Source organism: Thalassophryne amazonica, chromosome 20 (assembly GCF_902500255.1).
Source record: "Thalassophryne amazonica chromosome 20, fThaAma1.1, whole genome shotgun sequence".
Lineage (NCBI taxonomy): Eukaryota > Metazoa > Chordata > Actinopteri > Batrachoidiformes > Batrachoididae > Thalassophryne > Thalassophryne amazonica.
Window position 1 is genome coordinate 14,396,398 of NC_047122.1, and position 19,798 is coordinate 14,416,195.

Genomic DNA, 19,798 nt, shown 5'->3' on the forward strand with positions numbered 1-19,798 from the left:
ATTTCCAGGTTGTCTTCATTTTTTAGCACCAGAGGTTGGGGCTTGGTTTCAACACGGCCATTTGTAGCGCTAAAAATAACTTTTTTTTGTCAATTAACATTTTGCCCTATTTTGTAGAACATCTAAGAGCTATTGGAAAAATGTACAAGAGATTTGAAATGCATAATGAGGCAAAAGTGAACAAAGTTAATATTGTGTGCAACATTTACAGCAAGTCAGTAGTTTGACTTTGAGAAGAAGCCAAAACAAATATCAGTTTTTATGGACGCACCGTTTATGGAACATACATATAACAAATGGAGATGAAACACGCCAAGGTTACAACAGAGGTGTTCACAAGTCATTTTTTGCAAGGCCACATGAACTCTTGAGTCTTTGAGGGGCAAGTCCATATAAAGTCTCAAGTCTTTGAGGGTAAAGTCCCCGTGAAGTCTGAAGTCTTTGAGGGGCAAGTCCATGTCAAGTCTCAAGTCTTTGAGGGACAAGCCCACGCCAAGTCTCAAGTCTTTGAGGGTAAAGTCCACATGAAGTCTGAAGTCTTTGAGGGGCAAGTCCATGTCAAGTCTCAAGTCTCTGAGGGTAAAGTCCACGTGAAGTCTGAAGTCTTTGAGGGGCAAGTCCATGTCAAGTCTCAAATCTTTGAGGGGCAAGTACACATCAAGTCTCAAGTCTTTGAGGGGAAAGTCCATGTCAAGTCTCAAGTCTTTGAGGGGCAAGTCCAAGTCAAGTCTCAGGTCTTTGAGGGGCAAGTCCATGTCAAGTCTCAAGTCTTTGCGGGGTAAGCTCAAGTCAAGAACAGACAATGTGAGGACCTTCTTGCTGTGAGGCACCAGTGCTAACCACTAAGCCACCGTTCCACCTCACAGTTAAATCTTCAGTTAGCTTCAGCCATATAAGCTAACATTAATGCAGGCGAAAGCTTTTTTGCTAGCAAGAACCCTATATGGAATACAAGATACAAGACCTTTGCTTAAGTCCCTGATCTCATCTCTACCACTACACCACAAATATAGATCTGTTCCCCATCACCAGAGCAGAACTTTAAAACCATCTCTGCTTGAACTCCCTAGTATGGCTAGCATAGGGCTAACAGCAGCTAACCTACCTAGCTAGTTAGACATCAAATTATTTACTGTATTAATAGTTACTTTTTAAATTTTACTCATATGTTGAGTGTTGTTTGAATAAACAATTCAAGTTAAACCTGTAGCTTCTAGTTACCATGTAAACTGTTTGCATATGAAGAAATTCCTTGTGTCCAGTTTAAGCAAACACATCATGCTAAAAGGTGACGCTTATCTTTATAGTTAAAGGAACCAGGCAAAACTGAAGCGGAGTAACACGAGTGAAGCGAACCTCAAACAAGCTTCTTAAAGAACCCTCGACGCACATCTCAGGTTACACCTTCACTAAATAACCATTTTGCTCTTCTGAAGTCCATCGCAAAAGAAAGAACTAAGTAGAAGAGGAAAACTGATGCAGAGGTGTAACCATGAATGACCTCACAAAGTCAAAGAGCGTAGCTGTGATGTCATTAGAGTGCGGCCAGCGCTTACAGGGTTAACTCCGCCGTCTCCAGACGACAGGGAGAAAGAGGGGGGCAGTGAAGAAGCAGAGCTGCACAACCAGAACAAGACAGAGCCGAAGCAACGCACCAGGACAAGCAGTAAAAGGAGAGTGGAGAGAAAAACTTCTACAGACGTTTTAAAGACTTTAGGGTGGTGACGGCAAAGCGTTTCCTTACCTTCCTTCTTGCGTACTCGCCACTGCCAAACAAGGATCAAGGTAACAATGTGTCCCACAACCACCAGGGCTGGGAACACGTTTCCAGGGGGGCTCGTTGGCATCGGGCCTGGCACAGAGTGCAGAGTCCCCGGCTCCGAGACAGGTGGCAGGGCGGGGGTGAGTGGGGTGGGGTGTGGTGCCACCCGGACTTTAAAACAAGAGCACCAGCCAAGTTGTCCTCGACTTTTACGAAAGCGAAAAGAAGGAAGCTCTGCCCTCCCTCCATCCCTCCCTCCTCCTGCCTGTGACTCAGTCCTCTGGCTGAAGTGGCCGCGCTCCCTCCCTACCCGTGCTTTCCACTCCACTCTTCTGTCTGTTATATGAAGCTGCACTCAGGTTAGTTGAGTATAAAGGGTTTTTTTTCCCTGCTCCGCGGCTGAAGTGATGCCACTGGTTCGCTGGCTCCCTGCAGCCTGTCTGCAGGAGTTAATAATACATGAAGTCGGATCAGCCTGGATAAGAAGCCAGATGTCCACCTTTAGCCAAAATTTGCACTTCATTCATTCGGACTCTTGCAGTTGTTTTTCCTGCTGCTGTACGACTCATGTTACGTCCAGGGAGCACCGCCTCTAATCTAACAGTTTATAGTCGAGCTGTACCTCGTGTGTTTATTTTCCCCTCACAGATTCTCCAACAATCAGTCCTCATTATGTAACCTCACTGACGGCTAACTGCTTCCTTATGCTTGGACGCCACATCCAGCGCCTATAAGTTTTCCAGAATCCGATTTTACTGGATTCTCTTTTACCACTGACTGTGGAAAAAACGTCTGGCACACCAGCTGCTGTTGTTAACCCCATGTGTGCGGGTTTTTCTACAACATGAAAGCATTGAAAAGCTCTAAATGAAAATACTTGCTCACCGAGCACCAAGCCACCGAGATTACAAACTCAGAACCTTTTCTCCAACTGTCTGCAGGAGGGCATGCACATGCGCCTGCAGGAACCTGCAGCTCCCTAATTTCCACCGCCAGGAGAGGGCTGACTCTCCACTGTGCAGTCACCCACAGTGCAGCATTATTATTTTCCTTCTTGTAATAAATATCTTTTTGTTCACAACCCACTCTGTTCTTTGCTCCCAGCATTTGGGTCCATAGCCTAAAATGGTCTGGTGCTGTTCAGACCCCTAACCATAACAAATTTACTATCTTAATATATTTATAAATTGTTTGGGTTCTTGTGATCATATACACACACTCTGTTATTATTATTATTATTATTATTATCATCATATTATTACTTCTATTTTGTCATTTGATTTTTAAATGGACAACAATAGAAATGTTTTCACTTTCTTGTGTCATCCATGTATTTTTAACATATTTACAATTATAATATGTACTCACATTGAAATTACTAAATAATATCACCCATGCACACACGAAAGCACGCTTTTAATAATTAGATGATTTACTGCCCCTTGCTGGAATGGCATGTGAGTCCAAATGTAATTGCCAATGTCCATTGTTCGGTGTTGTTAGCTAATATCTGTAGTTTCTCCAAAAATATTAGTCCTATAATGTTTTGTTTTGGCAGCATTCATTTTTGACCCAAAATACATAAGCAAACAGCAAACGTCAGCTCTACCAAGACTGTCCATGATCAAAGTTATACATACACACGCATACATGCAGAGGTTTTTTTTTTGTTTTGTTTTCTACATTTTGCTGCAAGCAGGTGCTTTTATTTTTACACACCCACAAACACAGACTGTGGTGGAAGAGATTAAATGCACAACACTTTTCACTCATGGTAACAGCAACATAACACTTAATTAAACCGACTAAACTGAACTACAAAAACACAATAAATCATTAACAGTAACAACACTGTTAAACTAACATGAACCACAGTAACAATATTTAAAACCCCAAAACCTGAATTCCCATGGTGCATTGCAGCACAACATCCATTGGTCACAGTTGTTTGCTAATATTGCTAATTTCTCTCAAAAATATTAGTCCTATCAACTTTCTGTTTTTGCAGCATTCATCCTTTACCCAAAATACATAAGCTTACCAAATGTCAGCTCTCCCCAGTTTCTCCGTGATCGAAGCCATACACACATATGCATACATGTAAACAGAGGCCACTTGGCGATTATAATATATAATTACAGTGGTGCCAAAGAAAATTGTTTTTATGACTTAAATCTTAAAAACCCACAGGCTGTACATTTTCATAGCTACAGTGTGTGGGATCTAGTGTATGACTATACATTACATTTTTTGTGTCACTGTTAAGACATAAAATATGTCACAGCGCCGGCGATGCTGCTGTTTCTGTTGTTGGAACAAGAATGCAGGAAAAATGAGATGAGCGACACCAGAAACAGTCTCACTTTCATCCCTGCAGCTGCTTACCAACACAACACCGAAAGCACAATTGCAAACCAATCTATTGTGGGCTGCCTGCTCTGTTCCTCCTGCTGCTGCTCCTTTTTCCCTCTGCACAGGTAGCACGCCTCAAGCTGATCGTCACACCTGATCTCCATTCATATGAACCCCGGCTCCTTATTCCATCTTCGCCAGAAACTCAACTAATCTTCCACGGTAAGCTTGGCCTCTCTATTTTTCCTGAGATAGAATATTCTCTGACTTTTTTGGGTGTTTCCACACACCTTCTGTCTGAGCCTCAGCTTAGAGCTGACTTCTTCCTCGTTGCTGCTGCACCAAGACCAGCTTGACCTGCAGCCTGTGCACGGAGCTCTCACACTCTGCATCTACCAGCTAAGTGTTTGTCACCTTTTGCTCACATGAGCCGCTTCACTCTGAACTCTGACTGGAGTATTGTACGACGTGAACTGTGAACTTTTCCTGATAACAATCACTAAGAAGAAACTAAACTGAATCACTCTGTCTTTTTTAACATGCCTTTCTCTGCTCCCTGCTCTTGGGTTCGTCATCCATCCACGCCAAACCATAACACCAACCATCGTGTAACAAGCAGCACAAATACCTTGAACATGGACTTACAAAAAATAACATTAACAAATTAATAAAAAGATATGCAGAACAACCGACACTTCTTAAAGTTAATGAAATAATGCAAATTGTAAATATATGACTTATTTTATTACGCTCATCGACCAACAAAAGAGGGCGGAAGTAATATGATCACCTCGTCTTTGTCTTTGATCAAAATACCACAAAAAGTAACTGAAGGATTGCGATAAAATAATAATATGAAAAAAGATTTTACAACAGTTGCTTTTATTTTAGCAACAGCACTCTTTTGACATCACTAAGGGCCCCTTCACACATAGTGCGAATTTGGTCGATTTATGCAAAAGCGTGCATAATGCAGGGATCGTATGCAAAATGTAAAATCGTAGCTGCCTCCAACACCTCGTACACCTGTTGCTGCAACTATTTGCACACACTAGCAGCTGAAAGACAGAGTGTGCGCTGTGTGAGCCCATCGAACCCTCTCGTGGCAGGTGTCGGCCAAACTCCAGCTGACACGCACAAACATCTAACACCGCTCGCATGGCACTTAAAAAATGTGTGGACATTCGCACTATTAACATGACAACAGTCTGCAGACATTCACTGTCGAGCTGGATGTGAAATTTGTCTAAGTGCCCATGAGTGTGAAGTTGCCAAGTGCACATGTGGCGTGCCAGAGTGTCGCCTCCCCTCACAACACGTGTGCGTGTGTTTCGCACGCTCCCCCGCCCCCCAACACATCTGTGTGTGTGTGGTTTGCCCCTTGTTGGCAAGGCATCTCTCATCTGATCACAGAGTGACACCTTGGTCTGTGTGCTGACAGGACAGAGGGTGTGGCTGGCTGCCCACAACTATTGAGACATCTCCGGTTCTGGACATCACAGCTACAACACACGCCCCGTGTTTTGACGGGCACGCGCGTGTGTGCTTGTGTAGAAATACATAAAAACATATATCGCTTTTGAGATGGGAGGAGAAAAGGAACGTCAGTCCGTTTGCATATGCAGCAGGCGATCTGAATGTCACGCCTGACAGGACACGCATGTCGGGCCATGAGGGCTGTGAGCGGGACCCGGACAAGCCAACACTGCCACAAACACGCCACTTTCAGTCATGTATCAGCAGAAATACACCGTACCAAATGCCGTTTGGTCAGTTATCACAGCGCTTTTTTTCTTTTTAGAAAATATGTTTATCTGCTTGTTGATTTTAGACATTTCACACTCCTGTTACAATACAGTGATTGTAGCGCAGTGGTAAAGTTTCCATCTGGTAATCAGAGCCTGCAGGTTTGAATCCCATGGCATTTTTTTTCTTTTTATGTAACCAGGGTTATTTAACCGTGGGCTTCTGTATTGCGTTCCCTTTTATGTATTATTTATATCAACCGGGTGATATTCACTAATTATACAGCTGGTTTTGATTTTATTTTCCTCCACATCAGTGGCGCGATGTGGTGCACTGCACCTCGTCCCAGCTGTAGCTGCTCGCACTGTGTTCCTACTTGAAAGACACTATTGCGTGCACGAACTGTCACACTGGGATTGTGCACGCCTGCCCGTCAGCGCGATGTTTCGTGGTTCAGTCATACGAGCTGTTTCTCTGTGAGTCGCACTGAGTTGTACATATTCGCACTATGTGTGAAGGGGTCCTAATGTCGGTGGATAGAGTACAGATCTTTACCTGTTCTACTGACTGACTGAGGTTATAAATGCATGTGTTTTTGTAATTGTACTGTCAAGTCCAGGAGTTTGACCTTGAGGTTTAATGGCACCCACATTTACCCATTTACAAGCTATTTGAAAAAGCTTGATTAGATCTAGAGAGATGGATAATATTGTTTCCGGTAATCTCTGACCTAGCAAATATAGATTAAAACAAAAGTATGACCTTGTGCTTCAATAGCACCCTAGTTTATTCAGAGATGCTTAAACACAACCAATATGAAAAGAACATTGGTTCTTTCAAATGATAAATGATCAAATCGGTCCTGTTGATCTTTGTCTGAGATCAGCAAGTCAAAAATATTAGTGTGACCTTGAATTTTATTAACTTCCCAAATTATCCAGAGATGCTCAAACAAGAGCGATTTGAGAATCCCCCAAAAGATAATGTTACAACATTCCTTCAATAGACTTTGATGCAAATAAAGATTAAAAACAGGAGTATGACCTTGAGTTTTACTAATATTGTTAGATAATATCTGTGTTAATTCCTCTGTTAGTTATCAACTGTTTGTGTTATTTGTTTGGAAGTTTGAGAGTTAAGTTTCACTTCCATTATATGTGCAAGTTTCAGACACTGGGAGATCTCCCCCTGTTGGTGAGAGCCAGTAACATTAGAAATGTGAGACTAAACCACACCTATTGTGATGCCCGCAAGGTATAAAAAGTGCTGTATGACTCATTTTAGGGGCCTTTTCACAAGATGAACGCTATCTGTGAGAGGCCCAGGCCTGATTTCCATGTGAACTTCAATAAATTCAAAATGAGAAATATAGTGGTTTGGTTGTTGGTAAGGGGCTGAATTTTACATAAAAGAGCCGGTGGAAATTACAATATCATTGTTTATCTGTCAGGGTTCGAATTATGTCTTGGCTATCTGGTTTTATTTTCTAGTCTGTTTTGTTATTTCCTGTTTCTTTGGTCTTCTGTGTGTTTATTCTCTTGTGGGGTTTTTCTGCTTGGGTCTCTGTCTCTATCTCTCTTGTCTGTCTCTTGGTTCTTGGTGGTGGTTTTTTCTCTCTCCCTGGCCACACCCTTGTTCTGGTGTCTTTCATGCACACCTGTTTCTGATTTGCTGCTCGTCACCTGGGATTATATAAGATCACTGGGTGTGTTAGTCCCTTGCCAGACTGTTGTGCTTGTGACACTTTCCAGCTCTGTACCTGCATTCCATAGTCCTGCCTGTCTCTTATGATCCTGACCTCCTGCCTGTTGCTTCGACTACACCTTAAGCCTGATGATTATTGTACTGCTGCTTTTCTTTGACTGTCTTCTTGTGTATCGACTACTGCTATCCACCCGAGTAAAGCCTTTTTACAACCAGAGCTGTGTGTTCGAGCTGTGCATTTGTGTCCAGACGTTTCTGACCATCCAGTCTGATAGAATCCAAAGATGTGTCATTTGAAAAGGAACTTTCTTTAACCCCAAAAGAAACTTTATTTTGTAGCTATATTTGACCTCACAAAAACCAGGTAAAAACAGAAGTGTAACCTTGAGCTTCAACACCTTCCTATTTGATACAAATATGCATAACCACAAGCGATTTGAAATGGCCAAGGGCAGTTTAATTGGTTTCTGAATAAAGTGGTAACTTCTTGTTTTAGTGACCTTGTAAAAACAGGATACCAGCAGGAGTATGATCTTCATTAAATACAATAGTTTGTGTGATGCTGCTCAAATAAGCAGTGTTGCCACAGTTACTTTGAAAAGGTACTTTATACAGTTACATTATGCAGTTACATTATACAGTTACTTCATTAGCAAATGACAACTCGCCAGCAGCTGCTGAATGTAACTAATTAGTAATCAGCAAAGTAACTAACAGCTACTTTTGTGAGTACTCAATAATAACAAATAACTAAGTTAGATTACTAGTTATTTTTATTAATTACATTCAGCAGCTGCTGACAAGTTGTCAGTTGCTAACAGTGTGTCAGGTTTGGCCCCGGCTCAAGGTCTAGGTCTGAGTTTATTGCGTAATTTCCTTTGTGGTTTTCCGGCTTTACTTTTTATTCTTTATCTTGTTATTCTCAGTTTGGTTCCACTTATTGCTTTTCTTTGTGTTATGCTTTAGTCTCAGGTTTCATTCTTTGGTTATCATTTATTTTGCAGTCATCCTTTATTTATGGTCTTCTGTTAGTGTTTATGTACGGGTTTTAGTTTCTTTAGTTTCTCTATTCATCAATTATTCTCTGTTTAGCCGATAGTTTGTTTTGCCATTTTTATTGTATTCACTTTTCTTTACCAGTCAGTATCAGTTCCATTCTAGTTTTTGATATAATCATTAGTTTTCCACTTTTTGACTCGTCATATTATTTCTTAGGTTTGCCCCTTCTGTTTTGCTCATGCTAATTATTTGTTTGTCTTGAGCACATCACGTTCTTCACCGTTAGTTTTTTCTGTCACTTTCTCCTCTTGCTTTGTACCGCTTTGTTTTTCACTCATGCACGTTCTTGGCTCTCGTCCCTCTTCTTTGACTCACTAAACCACACCTCTTTCCAGAACCTTCCACAGAACTGCACCTCATTACACCTTGATTAGTCTACCCCTCATTTTAGCCCTCACAGTTCCACAGCTCACTGCCCGACTGTTGACTTTGTTCACTCTCTCGCCTCTTGTATTTGTCCAGTTTGCTCTCTAGTGCTTTTTGACCTTGCCTGTGTACTCCAACCTCCACCTCGCCATTATCCTGAACTCAGCCTGTTTTTGACTCTGCCTTTGTTTTTGCTTCAACATCATTTGTACGAACTCTGCTCATTTTTGGACCACGACCCAGCCTCTACCATTTCTGATACCTCTGCCTGTATGTCCACCTGTGTACCGAATCCAATGCCTGGTTATCAGATAAACCCTTTTATTCATCTCAATCTACCACGTCTGTGAGTCTGCATGGGTCTCCTACAGTTTCCTGTGTCAAGCCACCATGAGTCCTAGCACAGTGTTGCCACAGTAACTTTGAAAAGTTATTTTATTAATTACTTTAAACAGTTAAATTTTACAGTTACTTTATTAGTAGCTAGGGACAACTTGTTGCCAGCTGCTGAATGTCCATAATATTTAGAAATCTAACTTGGTTACTCTTAAGATTGAGTACTCAGAAAAGTAACTATTAGTCACTTTGCTGATTAGTTAGTTGTTGATAACGCAATCTTAAGAGTAACCAAGTTAAATGACTAGTTACCTTATTAGTTACATTACTTAGGGCCCCTTCACACATAGTGCGAATAAGTACAACTCAGGGTGACTAACGGCGGTAGAGCTTGTATGAGCGCACCACGAAACATCACGCCGACGGGCAGACGTGCACGATGCCGATGCGATGGTTCATGCATGCGATGGTGTCTTTCGAAGATGAACACAGTGTAAGCTGCTGCAGCTGCTCACACTGTGTTCTGTGGGACGAGGTGCACCACATTGCGCCGCTGATGTGGAGGAAAATAAAATAAAAACCAGCTGTATAATTAGTGAATATCACTGGGCTGATATAAATAATACATAAAAGGGGACGCAATACAGAAGACCGCAGTTAAATAACCTTGGTTAAATAAAAAGAAAAAAATGCCACGGGATTCAAATCCACATGCTCTGATTACCAGAAGGAAACTTTACCACTGCAGTACAATCACTGTCTTGTAACAGGAGCGTGAAATGACTAAAATCAACAAGCAGATAAGCGCTGTGATAACTGACCAAATTGTGTTGGGTACGGCATATTTCTGCTGATATGTGACTGAAAGTGGCGCATTTGTGACACTGTTGGCTTGTCCTGGTCCTGTGGCGCGCTGCTCACAGCCCTCACGGCCCGACACGCATGTCCTGTCAGACATGACTGACATTCAGATCGCCTGCTGTGTGTCCAAACAGGCTGATGGTCTGTTTCTCCTCCCATCACAAAAGTGATATGTGTTTTTATGTATTTCCACACAAGCACACACATGCGCGTGTCCGTCAAAACATGGGATGTGTGCTGCAGCTTGATGACCAGAACCAGAGATGTCTGAACAGATGTGGGCAGCCAGCCACGCCCCCTGTCCTGTCAGCACACAGACCAAGGTGTCACTCTGTGATCAAATGAGAGATGCCACGCCTGCGGGGGGGAACCACACGCACAGATGTGTTGGGGGAGACCGGGGGGGAGCGAGTGAAACACACGCACCTGTTGTGGGGGGAGCCGACACTCTGGCACGCCACATGTGCACTCGGCAACTTCACAGTCATGGGCACTTAGACAAATTTCATATCCAGCTCGGCAATGATTGTCTGCAGACTGTTGTCGTGTTAATAGTGCGAATGGCGACACATTTTTTAAGTGTCAAGCGAGCGGTGTTAGATGTTTGTGTGTGTTACCTGGAATTTGGCCAACACCTGCCGCAAGAGGGTTTGATGGGCTCTCACAGGGCACACTCTGTCTTTCAGCCACTGGTGTGCGCAAACAGTTGTAGCAACAGGTGTACGAGGCATAGGAGGCAGCTACAAAATTACATGTTTTGCACACAATTCCTGTGCACTTTATGTGCAAATCGACCAAATTTGCACTATGTGTGAAGGGACCCTTATTAGTTACAAGTTGTTGGCAGCTCCTAATAAGGTAACTGCATATAGCTGCTCATGAAGTAACTGTATAAAGTAACTAATAAAGTAACTTTTCAAAGTAAGTGTGGCAACACTGATTACTAATGAAGTAACTGTATAAAGTAACTTCATGATGCAACTGTATGAAGTAACTAATAGACTTTTCAAAGTAACTGTGGCAACACTGGTTACTAATGAAGTGACTGTATAAAGTAACTTTATGATGTAACTGTATAAAGTAACTTTTCAAAGTAACTGTGGCAACACTGGCTGTTAATGAAGTAACTGTATGAAGTAACTTTATGATGTAACTGTATAAAGTAACTTTTCAAAGTAACTGTGGCAACACTGGCTGTTAATGAAGTAACTTTATGATGTAACTGTATAAAGTAACTTTTCAAAGTAACTGTGGCAACACTGGTTACTAATGAAGTAACTGTATAAAGTAACTTTATGATGCAACTGTATAAAGTAACTTTTCAAAGTAACTGGCAACACTGATTACTAATGAAGTAACTGTATAAAGTAACTTTTCAGTTATAGTTAATAAAACGTTAATAAAACGTTCTTGCTGCTATTGTTTCTGTATGACAACGTTACTTTTTGTCCCACACATGGACGAGTCACATTCAGCTCGTCTGAACTTTAGTTATTGATCCATCCAGATATCTTCAATGTTCGTGCAAGACGTCAGACTTGGGAGGTTGGATGAAGTTGGACAGTATGGGAACTATGCAAGCAATGAGGAACTATCAAGACAGAAAGCAAAACAGAATATGGATGAATTGAAGTTGTCGTTGGGATTCGTCCATTTTTCAACAGTTTCAAAATTCTGACGAATTGCCAGCTACAGGAACGAAGCTGGACGACGGTTAAACGATGTCTCCGAAAGTCAACACAAGTCAATCAATCAATCAATCAATTTTTTTATATAGCGCCAAATCACAACAAACAGTTGCCCCAAGGCGCAGAGCCCAGATTTCTTGTTTCATTTTGGCTTCGGTGTCCTTCATTAGTGCAGTGTGAACAGGGCTTAATGAAGTAACTGTATAAAGTAACCGTATAATGTAACTAATAAAGTAACTTTTCACAGTAACTGTGGCAACATTACAAATGAGTGATTTGAAAAGGTTTTCTTAACGTTTCCCATTTTTTAAAAAATAAAGCCATAAGGTTTTCTAGTAACATTTGACAAGAGGATTAAAGGAGCTTCAATACTGTCCAATTTCACATAAAAAGAGTAGTGTTTTGTTTTTAAAGATACTATGTTAAGTATTTTTCAGTGACGTGCTGCCAATTCTTCAGTAATTTCTGAGGTATCCATAGATGGTCAGACATAATAAGGGAGCATGATTTTCCTAAAAAGATATTTTGGCAATACAAATAAAGAAAGAGAAGGACAGGATGTGGGAAAACCAGAATAAATTAAGAGTTTATTTAATATATTTGAAACTGGAAATCAAAACGCAACTCGCAACAAAGAAGAAAGACGGACTGATTATTTCCGTGATTTATTCTGAGTGAGCTACTTATTCCATCCCAGTTTGTGCATGTCAACTAAAAGCCCGAAGCTCTTCAAAGCAGCTGCTGAAATCGACAGCGTTCAAGGGAATAGTTGTGGAATGTCCATAAAACCAAAGGAGCCGTACAGATGTCTAGGATAAATTGATCCCAGCCCTCCTCCTTGGGAGGAGTCGCCTCCTCCTACTCCTTTCACATGTTCTGCATTTATGCAATGACTCCCGTAATGTGCTGCCCAACCTGTGCGCACGCTCAAGCGAAGGCAAAAACAACAGCAAAAGTTTTCTTTAAGTTCCGAGTTCAATCAAAATACAAAATAATAAGCTGTAACGCAAAAAAACAAGAAAGAAACTAAGGTTTAAGTGAGTAAAAAAAGTGGAACGTCCAAAAAGGAGTTTAAGTTTTTAAAAATGGGAGTGGCAGGCAAAACACAGGAAATTAATTAAGTCCCGTTATAGCGTCCTGTGTGCAGAAATGATGCATTAGTGTCAAAGCAAAGAAAACCTACCTTCTGGTGGTCCGGGACAGAAACAGCAGCATAAGTCCATCTTCACTCAGCGTCTTCACACGTTTTAGAGAAAATACTGGTCTGCCAAGGAGTCAGCTCTGACCTCAAGACATTGTCCGCTGATGAAAACCGGGGGGGCGTGCTAAAAATGCACATGAAAAAAAAAGGGAACAGAGCCACGGCTGGGAAATAAAATCTAGACGGCGTTTGTGAGTTTGATTGAATTTGTGAGGCTTTCCTCAGTGGAAAGAACATTTCATGTGTGGTGGTTTGTGACGAACGCCTCTGGATGGAATCCACGTGTACGGGCTGCAGAAACACCCAGGGACACATCCACATTTTTTTAGAGGAAGGATACAAAGAGCGGAAAATGTGATTTCTGGGGCCAGCAAAACGCCTGAAACAAAGACTTCTCTGTGGAAGCTATAAAAAGTCGGGGGCACAGCAATTATATTTGCATGTCCACAGGATATGCATCACACCACTGTTTGAAAGTCAATTTAAAGAAACCCACAGTGAAGAATATACAAATAATGAATGTTCTGGAATACAATCAATCAATCAATCAATTTTTTTTTAGATAGCGCCAAATCACAACAAACAGTTGCCCCAAGGCGCTTTATATTGTAAGGCAAAGCCATACAATAATTATGTAAAACCCCAACGGTCAAAACGACCCCCTGTGAGCAAGCACTTGGCTACAGTGGGAAGGAAAAACTCCCTTTTAACAGGAAGAAACCTCCAGCAGAACCAGGCTCAGGGAGGGGCAGTCTTCTGCTGGGACTGGTTGGGGCTGAGGGAGAGAACCGGGAAAAAGACATGCTGTGGAGGGGAGCAGAGATCGATCACTAATGATTAAATGCAGAGTGGTGCATACAGAGCAAAAAGAGAAAGAAACAGTGCATCATGGGAACCCCCCAGCAGTCTACGTCTATAGCAGCATAACTAAGGGATGGTTCAGGGTCACCTGATCCAGCCCTAACTATAAGCTTTAGCAAAAAGGAAAGTTTTAAGCCTAATCTTAAAAGTAGAGAGGGTATCTGTCTCCCTGATCTGAATTGGGAGCTGGTTCCACAGGAGAGGAGCCTGAAAGCTGAAGGCTCTGCCTCCCATTCTACTCTTACAAACCCTAGGAACTACAAGTAAGCCTGCAGTCTTGGGGTGATATGGTACTACGAGGTCCCTAAGATAAGATGGGACCTGATTATTCAAATCCTTATAGGTAAGAAGAAGAATTTTAAATTCTATTCTAGAATTAACAGGAAGCCAATGAAGAGAGGCCAATATGGGTGAGATATGCTCTCTCCTTCTAGTCCCCGTCAGTACTCTAGCTGCAGCATTTTGAATTAACTGAAGGCTTTTTAGGGAACTTTTAGGACAACCTGATAATAATGAATTACAATAGTCCAGCCTAGAGGAAATAAATGCATGAATTAGTTTTTCAGCATCACTTTGAGACAAGACCTTTCTGATTTTAGAGATATTGCGTAAATGCAAAAAAGCAGTCCTACATATTTGTTTAATATGCGCTTTGAATGACATATCCTGATCAAAAATGACTCCAAGATTTCTCACAGTATTACTAGAGGTCAGGGTACAATGGAAAGAATACTTCATGAGGTGAATGATGAAATGTTCCATCGATGAATGGAACATTTTATCTTTCACCTCATGAAGTATTACTTCCATTGCACGAATGAAAAACATGACAAACATTCATTATTTGTGTTGTGTGTTGGGGGGGGGTGGCTGGACATTTTGGTGTTCTTTTCTTTTCTTTGCTCTCCAGGTGGTATGAAAACTGATTTGTCTGTGGAGAAGGTGCTGGCTGAAGAATCCTTCACCCTCATCAACATTATGTGCAGCACCTGTGGATGGTGCTCACATGCAACCTTAAAGACTTTCAGCTGAAGCAGATAATTAGATGGCGTTCTGCATTTAAGCCATGTGTGATTCAAGCAGAACTGCCGGGAACTCGACCTTGTGATGTTCGTTTGTGAGACGCTGAGGACCGCGCCTGGGTTTGACACATCGTGCCTGTGAAGCAGGAAGGGTGAGGGACACATGCTGTCAGCACACATCAGAGGTGATTAATTGTTTGACTACTTGTTGATAGTGACTTGGTATTTTGTTACGCAGTATAGTTGAATTGTGATGAGAATTGTGCAGCTCGCTTCTCACTGCTGTGGCGTGCGGACAACTGATCCTCCACCTGTTGTGAGAAGCTGCTCATTTACATAAAGCTTAAATACAGACCTGAATGTGTTGCTGATAGTGTGTGCCTTTTGAAGGATATTGCTTGTAACTGCTGACTTACCTCACCTCTTCTATCCTTCGCAGAGAGTCGGTTTGTCGTGTCCACCTGGGGGGTGATTGGCAGTAAAAGTGAGTCCAGAAGCGCCGGGCTTCGATCCTATTAGGCGCTGGAGAGCGTGCCAGCCTTCACTCCACCAGACTGACGCATCTTTTGTTTATACACTTTGTGTTATGTGTCGGACGCAGCTCGGAGAACCGACCAGCGTTTGAAGGACCCAGTATGAAATAAGCAGAGCACGGTACAAAGGCTAACTGAATTTAATACATAACAGTGATACATAAAGAACAAAGTGCGGTCTGGCGTGGTGCGCTCCCAGCAGCGCTAACGGTCCGGAGCCAGAAGCTGTTCGGACCCAAGGACCCCGCCGACACCCCCCAGGTGGCCGCAACAAACCGAGTCTGTGAAAGAAGGAACCATTATGTGAGTCCACACTCTACACACAGAGAGAACACTTAAAGGTGTACAAACAGCAAACACTTCCTGGCTTGATTACTAATCAACTTCCCAACCTGCAGGCATGGAACATCCAGTTCACAAAACTCCACTGCAGGGGAAGTCGATACATGACTAACATACAGCTCAATATAAAAAGGTGTGAGGGACACCACATTTACTGACTGTATAAATGTTAGTCACAAAATCTAACGTACCTCAGGAAGTGTGCTGACGAGCGTGAGACCTCACCCCCTCCTCTTTCACAGACCGTGTATCAAACCTGGACGTTCTCTGCATCCACTGATGATGAGATGGCTCCCAAGACGACGATCTCACCCGTCTGGTCACAAGGTCGGGTCTCTGGCAAATACACACTGTGCACTCCAGTCTTAAATGCCACCATGTTCCAATCCATGCAGATGCACCACAGCTGTGAGTCCTGATGAGCCGCAGGTGATCAGCCTCAGGTGATCAGGGTGAGGTCCTAATAAACTCAGCAACACAGCCACTCAGTTCCAAATACAAGCCACCTGGAAGGAAAAACAAAAGACAGAAACAAAAAGGCAGCCAGGCCCCCCAGCCATACAACACTTTGTTTTGCACCAGAGGGTGACACAAATAAATTATTTTGTTATTGGAACCGCTTTCTGGTTGTTTTGGCGCTGGGTTCCGTCGGACGCAGGTCCGCTCCTCAACCTGCGTCGACACATAACAATTTGTTTTATATTACACCTAAAATGTGAGATAGATCCTTGTTATTTGATATTTTATTAATTTATAAACAATGAAAAGAAATTCATTAATTTATAAACAAGAGAAAGACACTTTTTGTTTCTTAGCTACATCAGAAACAGTCTCACTTTCATCCCTGCAGCTACATAGTAACACAACATCAAGAGCACTGTCACAATCATACACCAATGATCGTGCTATGTTCCATTCAACAAGGCCTCATTGAATGGAACATTTCATCTTTCACCCCATGAAGTATTACTTCCATTGCACAAATGAAAAACATTCATTATTTGTTTTATATTATGCCTAAAATAGGTCCTTATTATTTGATATTTTATTATTTATAAATAAGAGAAAAGAAATTAATTAATTTATAAACAAGAGAAAGACACTTTATGTTTCTGAGCTACATCAGAAACAGTCTCACTTTCATCCCTGCAGCCGCATAGTAACACAACACCAAGAGCACTGTCCCAATCATACACCAATGATCGTGCTATGTTCCATTCAACAAGGTCTCATTGAATGGAACATTTAATCTTTCACCTCATGAAATATTCTTTGCGTTGCACGAATGAAAAAACATTCATTATTTGTTTTATATTACACCTAAAATAGATCCTTGTGATTTGATATTGTATTAATTAATAAACAAGAGGAAAGTCACGTACATTTTGGTGCACGTCACTGGCCCTTTGAGGTCAAGAGGTTCCAAACAGTCCAACACGAACTTTAAATAGTGATCCAATCCAAAATCATTGCTTTGTGCCTCGTGAGTACGATGAAACTTGTCCACTTTGGTAATATCAACATCTCTCATGGTCTTAAAATGACGATGTCATCCGTTCTTTGTGTACAAGCTGCCGTCTGCTTTCCTCAGTCCCGCGAGCGTTGCCTGTCACCAAAACGAGCCCCGCCATGTTTGTTTTTAAGCTATGTGCTGTCGCTGCTACTGTGAGCGTGCAGTGGTTGCGGCGTTCAATAGCACAAAATGTATAGAACTAAAATTGCATGGTAAATGGAACAAAATGGCAAATGGTATGAATGACCCATATCATGTGACATACAAACCACCAATCAAATGACAAGGATCTATTTAAGTTTACTTACACTTTTAGCACGTCTGTATAGAAGCAGCTTTGCAGAAATGCACGACTGTGGTGTGTATTATTTTTTTATTAGTAGTTTTGTTTTGCTCCATTTTCTTATAGTTATTTATTGTGTTGTTGTTTTCTTCACAAAGAGGCTTTTTTGCTGATGTTTTTACATCTGTATTCTGTTATTTATTTGAATTTAATACGGTTGTAACTGGCACCGATGTTGCGCTCAGAGACCGCTGACGAAAATGAGCTTTAAGCTTATATCTGGTGTGCATGATTGTCCCTGTTAAAAACAGAAGAGAACCTTTATCATAAATGTGTTGAGTATTTCCACTAAAAACAGTAACTTTTTCCCCACACAGTAATGATAAGTGAAAGCAAAAAACAAGTCGACATGTTTGTCTTATCAACAGAGCTGCATAGTTGTTGAACCCACCCGGGTCAATAACCCACAACAATGTGGAGCGAGGGAGCGTCAGGGAGCAGCGGTCAGGGCCTCCATCCGGGCCCCGCCCCCCGCGTTTAACATCAGGGATCAGGATCCCAGGCTCAACCAGGGTGGGTGGCGTCCAAGTTCAGCGCTTCACATCTGGCGCCGTAACAAACAAAAACTGAAGAATTCAAAAACACTGACTACAATCTGCTGCGGGACACACACCTGGACCTGCTCCTCCACATCATCCTTTGTCCTGCTGACACCTTTTGGTAAGATGACAGAACTGTTCCGACATCAAAATCTTCCTACCTTGGCCGTGTTGAATCAAAGCTTCCATGAAGTCTCTCACAGAACTCATCTCACAGTCGCAGCGGCTCCTTTTTCACTTTGATCACTTTATGATGACGCAGTAAATGAAGACAGCAGGAAGCTGATTTTAGTGTTAGATGTTCGAATTTATGCTCCCTGCAGGCCGGAGGCTTGAAGGTGGCAACATGTGCTCCTCTGGATTCCTGCTGCTGGAGGCACAGGCAGGAAAAGCTGAGTGCCGCTTCACTGGACTCACATTTCTGTGCTTAGTCATACATCAGCCCAGAGAACGGAAAGTTCTCAGGCAGACTGAAGGTGAAGCCTTCCAGTTCTATACGTGGCTTCTGCAAACGTGCATTCAAGTTGCCCAAAATAAAAACCTCATTTAAAAAAAAACAGAGCAGAAATCAGGATATTTCTGAATTTACGCCCAGTAGATGGCAGTAGCACTTCTTATCATGTGTGCAGAAATATAAACACCAACATCCTGGGAAATAAACACTGAAAGCAAAGAAAAAATTTAGTTTTAACAAGTTGAAACATATATAAAGGTGTAAATAAGTCACTGACACTTTGTCCCTGTTTGATCAAATATTACATGAATGCATAAGATGTAAAGGTTATTTATTGGGATGAGAAGGTTTTAGTGAGGATCTGCTGTAGGTATACAAATGCTCCAGCAGGTGGCGCATTTATTGTCTGTACACACAAAACTGGCAAACTGTGTACAGAATGTCCAACTAGAATACACGTACAGTCTTCAATTTTAAATTTAAAAATGAAATGTAACATCATTTGAAAAATATCAGAATAAAACTGCATTAATAGACATTTAAGTCCATAAGTATTTGGACAGTGTTTTTTTTTCCATCACAGGGCAGATTAAATAAAACACAGTGCCTACAAAAATAGTACCAATGTCCAACTACTTATGGACCTGACTGTATGCTACTAAATAACAGTACGTTTTAATTTATCCACCAAAACCACTTTTCCTTTGCAAAGGTCACAAGTCATGTATGTGAAATGTCATATTTCCTGAGGAAAACTAAAAGGTCAAAGCCGGGTTCCAATGCTTTCATCAATTCCCACAACCAGAAACTCTACAAACCTAAATGGAAAAACCATGGAGAGGTTTCCCTAAAAAAAAAAAAAAAATACAATGGTGCCTGTGTTGGAGCCTTTGCAGCTCCTCTGATGCTGGAAAGTAATACAATGTTTAGGATAACCACCGTTTCCATTCGGGATTAAAACACAAATGGGAGGTTTGGAAAAATATTTGCAGAGATGGTGAATCCGTCTGACGGCTGCAGCATCCTAAATCCTATTCATCCAACTCTACAGCGCCCCCTGCAGACCACAGAGTGTGGTAAAGTGATAAGAGATTATTGACAAACAGAAAAACATCT

General features: G+C 41.8%; 1 protein-coding gene across 12 annotated transcripts in view; it reads right to left on the reverse strand.

Moving 5' to 3' along the window:
• Positions 1-19,798, reverse strand: part of pleca (plectin a) — a 281,468-nt gene that overhangs the window by 102,982 nt on the left and 158,688 nt on the right. For 2 of the 12 annotated variants that reach the window (XM_034161225.1, XM_034161223.1), the window contains exon 1: positions 13,058-13,112. The exons of 8 other annotated variants lie outside the window; for them this stretch is intronic. In XM_034161225.1, the coding sequence (XP_034017116.1) occupies positions 13,058-13,097 (40 nt within the window). In that variant the 5' untranslated portion in view covers positions 13,098-13,112. Of the gene's footprint in view, positions 1-1,744; positions 2,059-13,057; positions 13,113-19,798 lie in introns of those variants that run through there. 2 more of the 12 variants (XM_034161218.1, XM_034161216.1) reach the window with 1 other exon arrangement.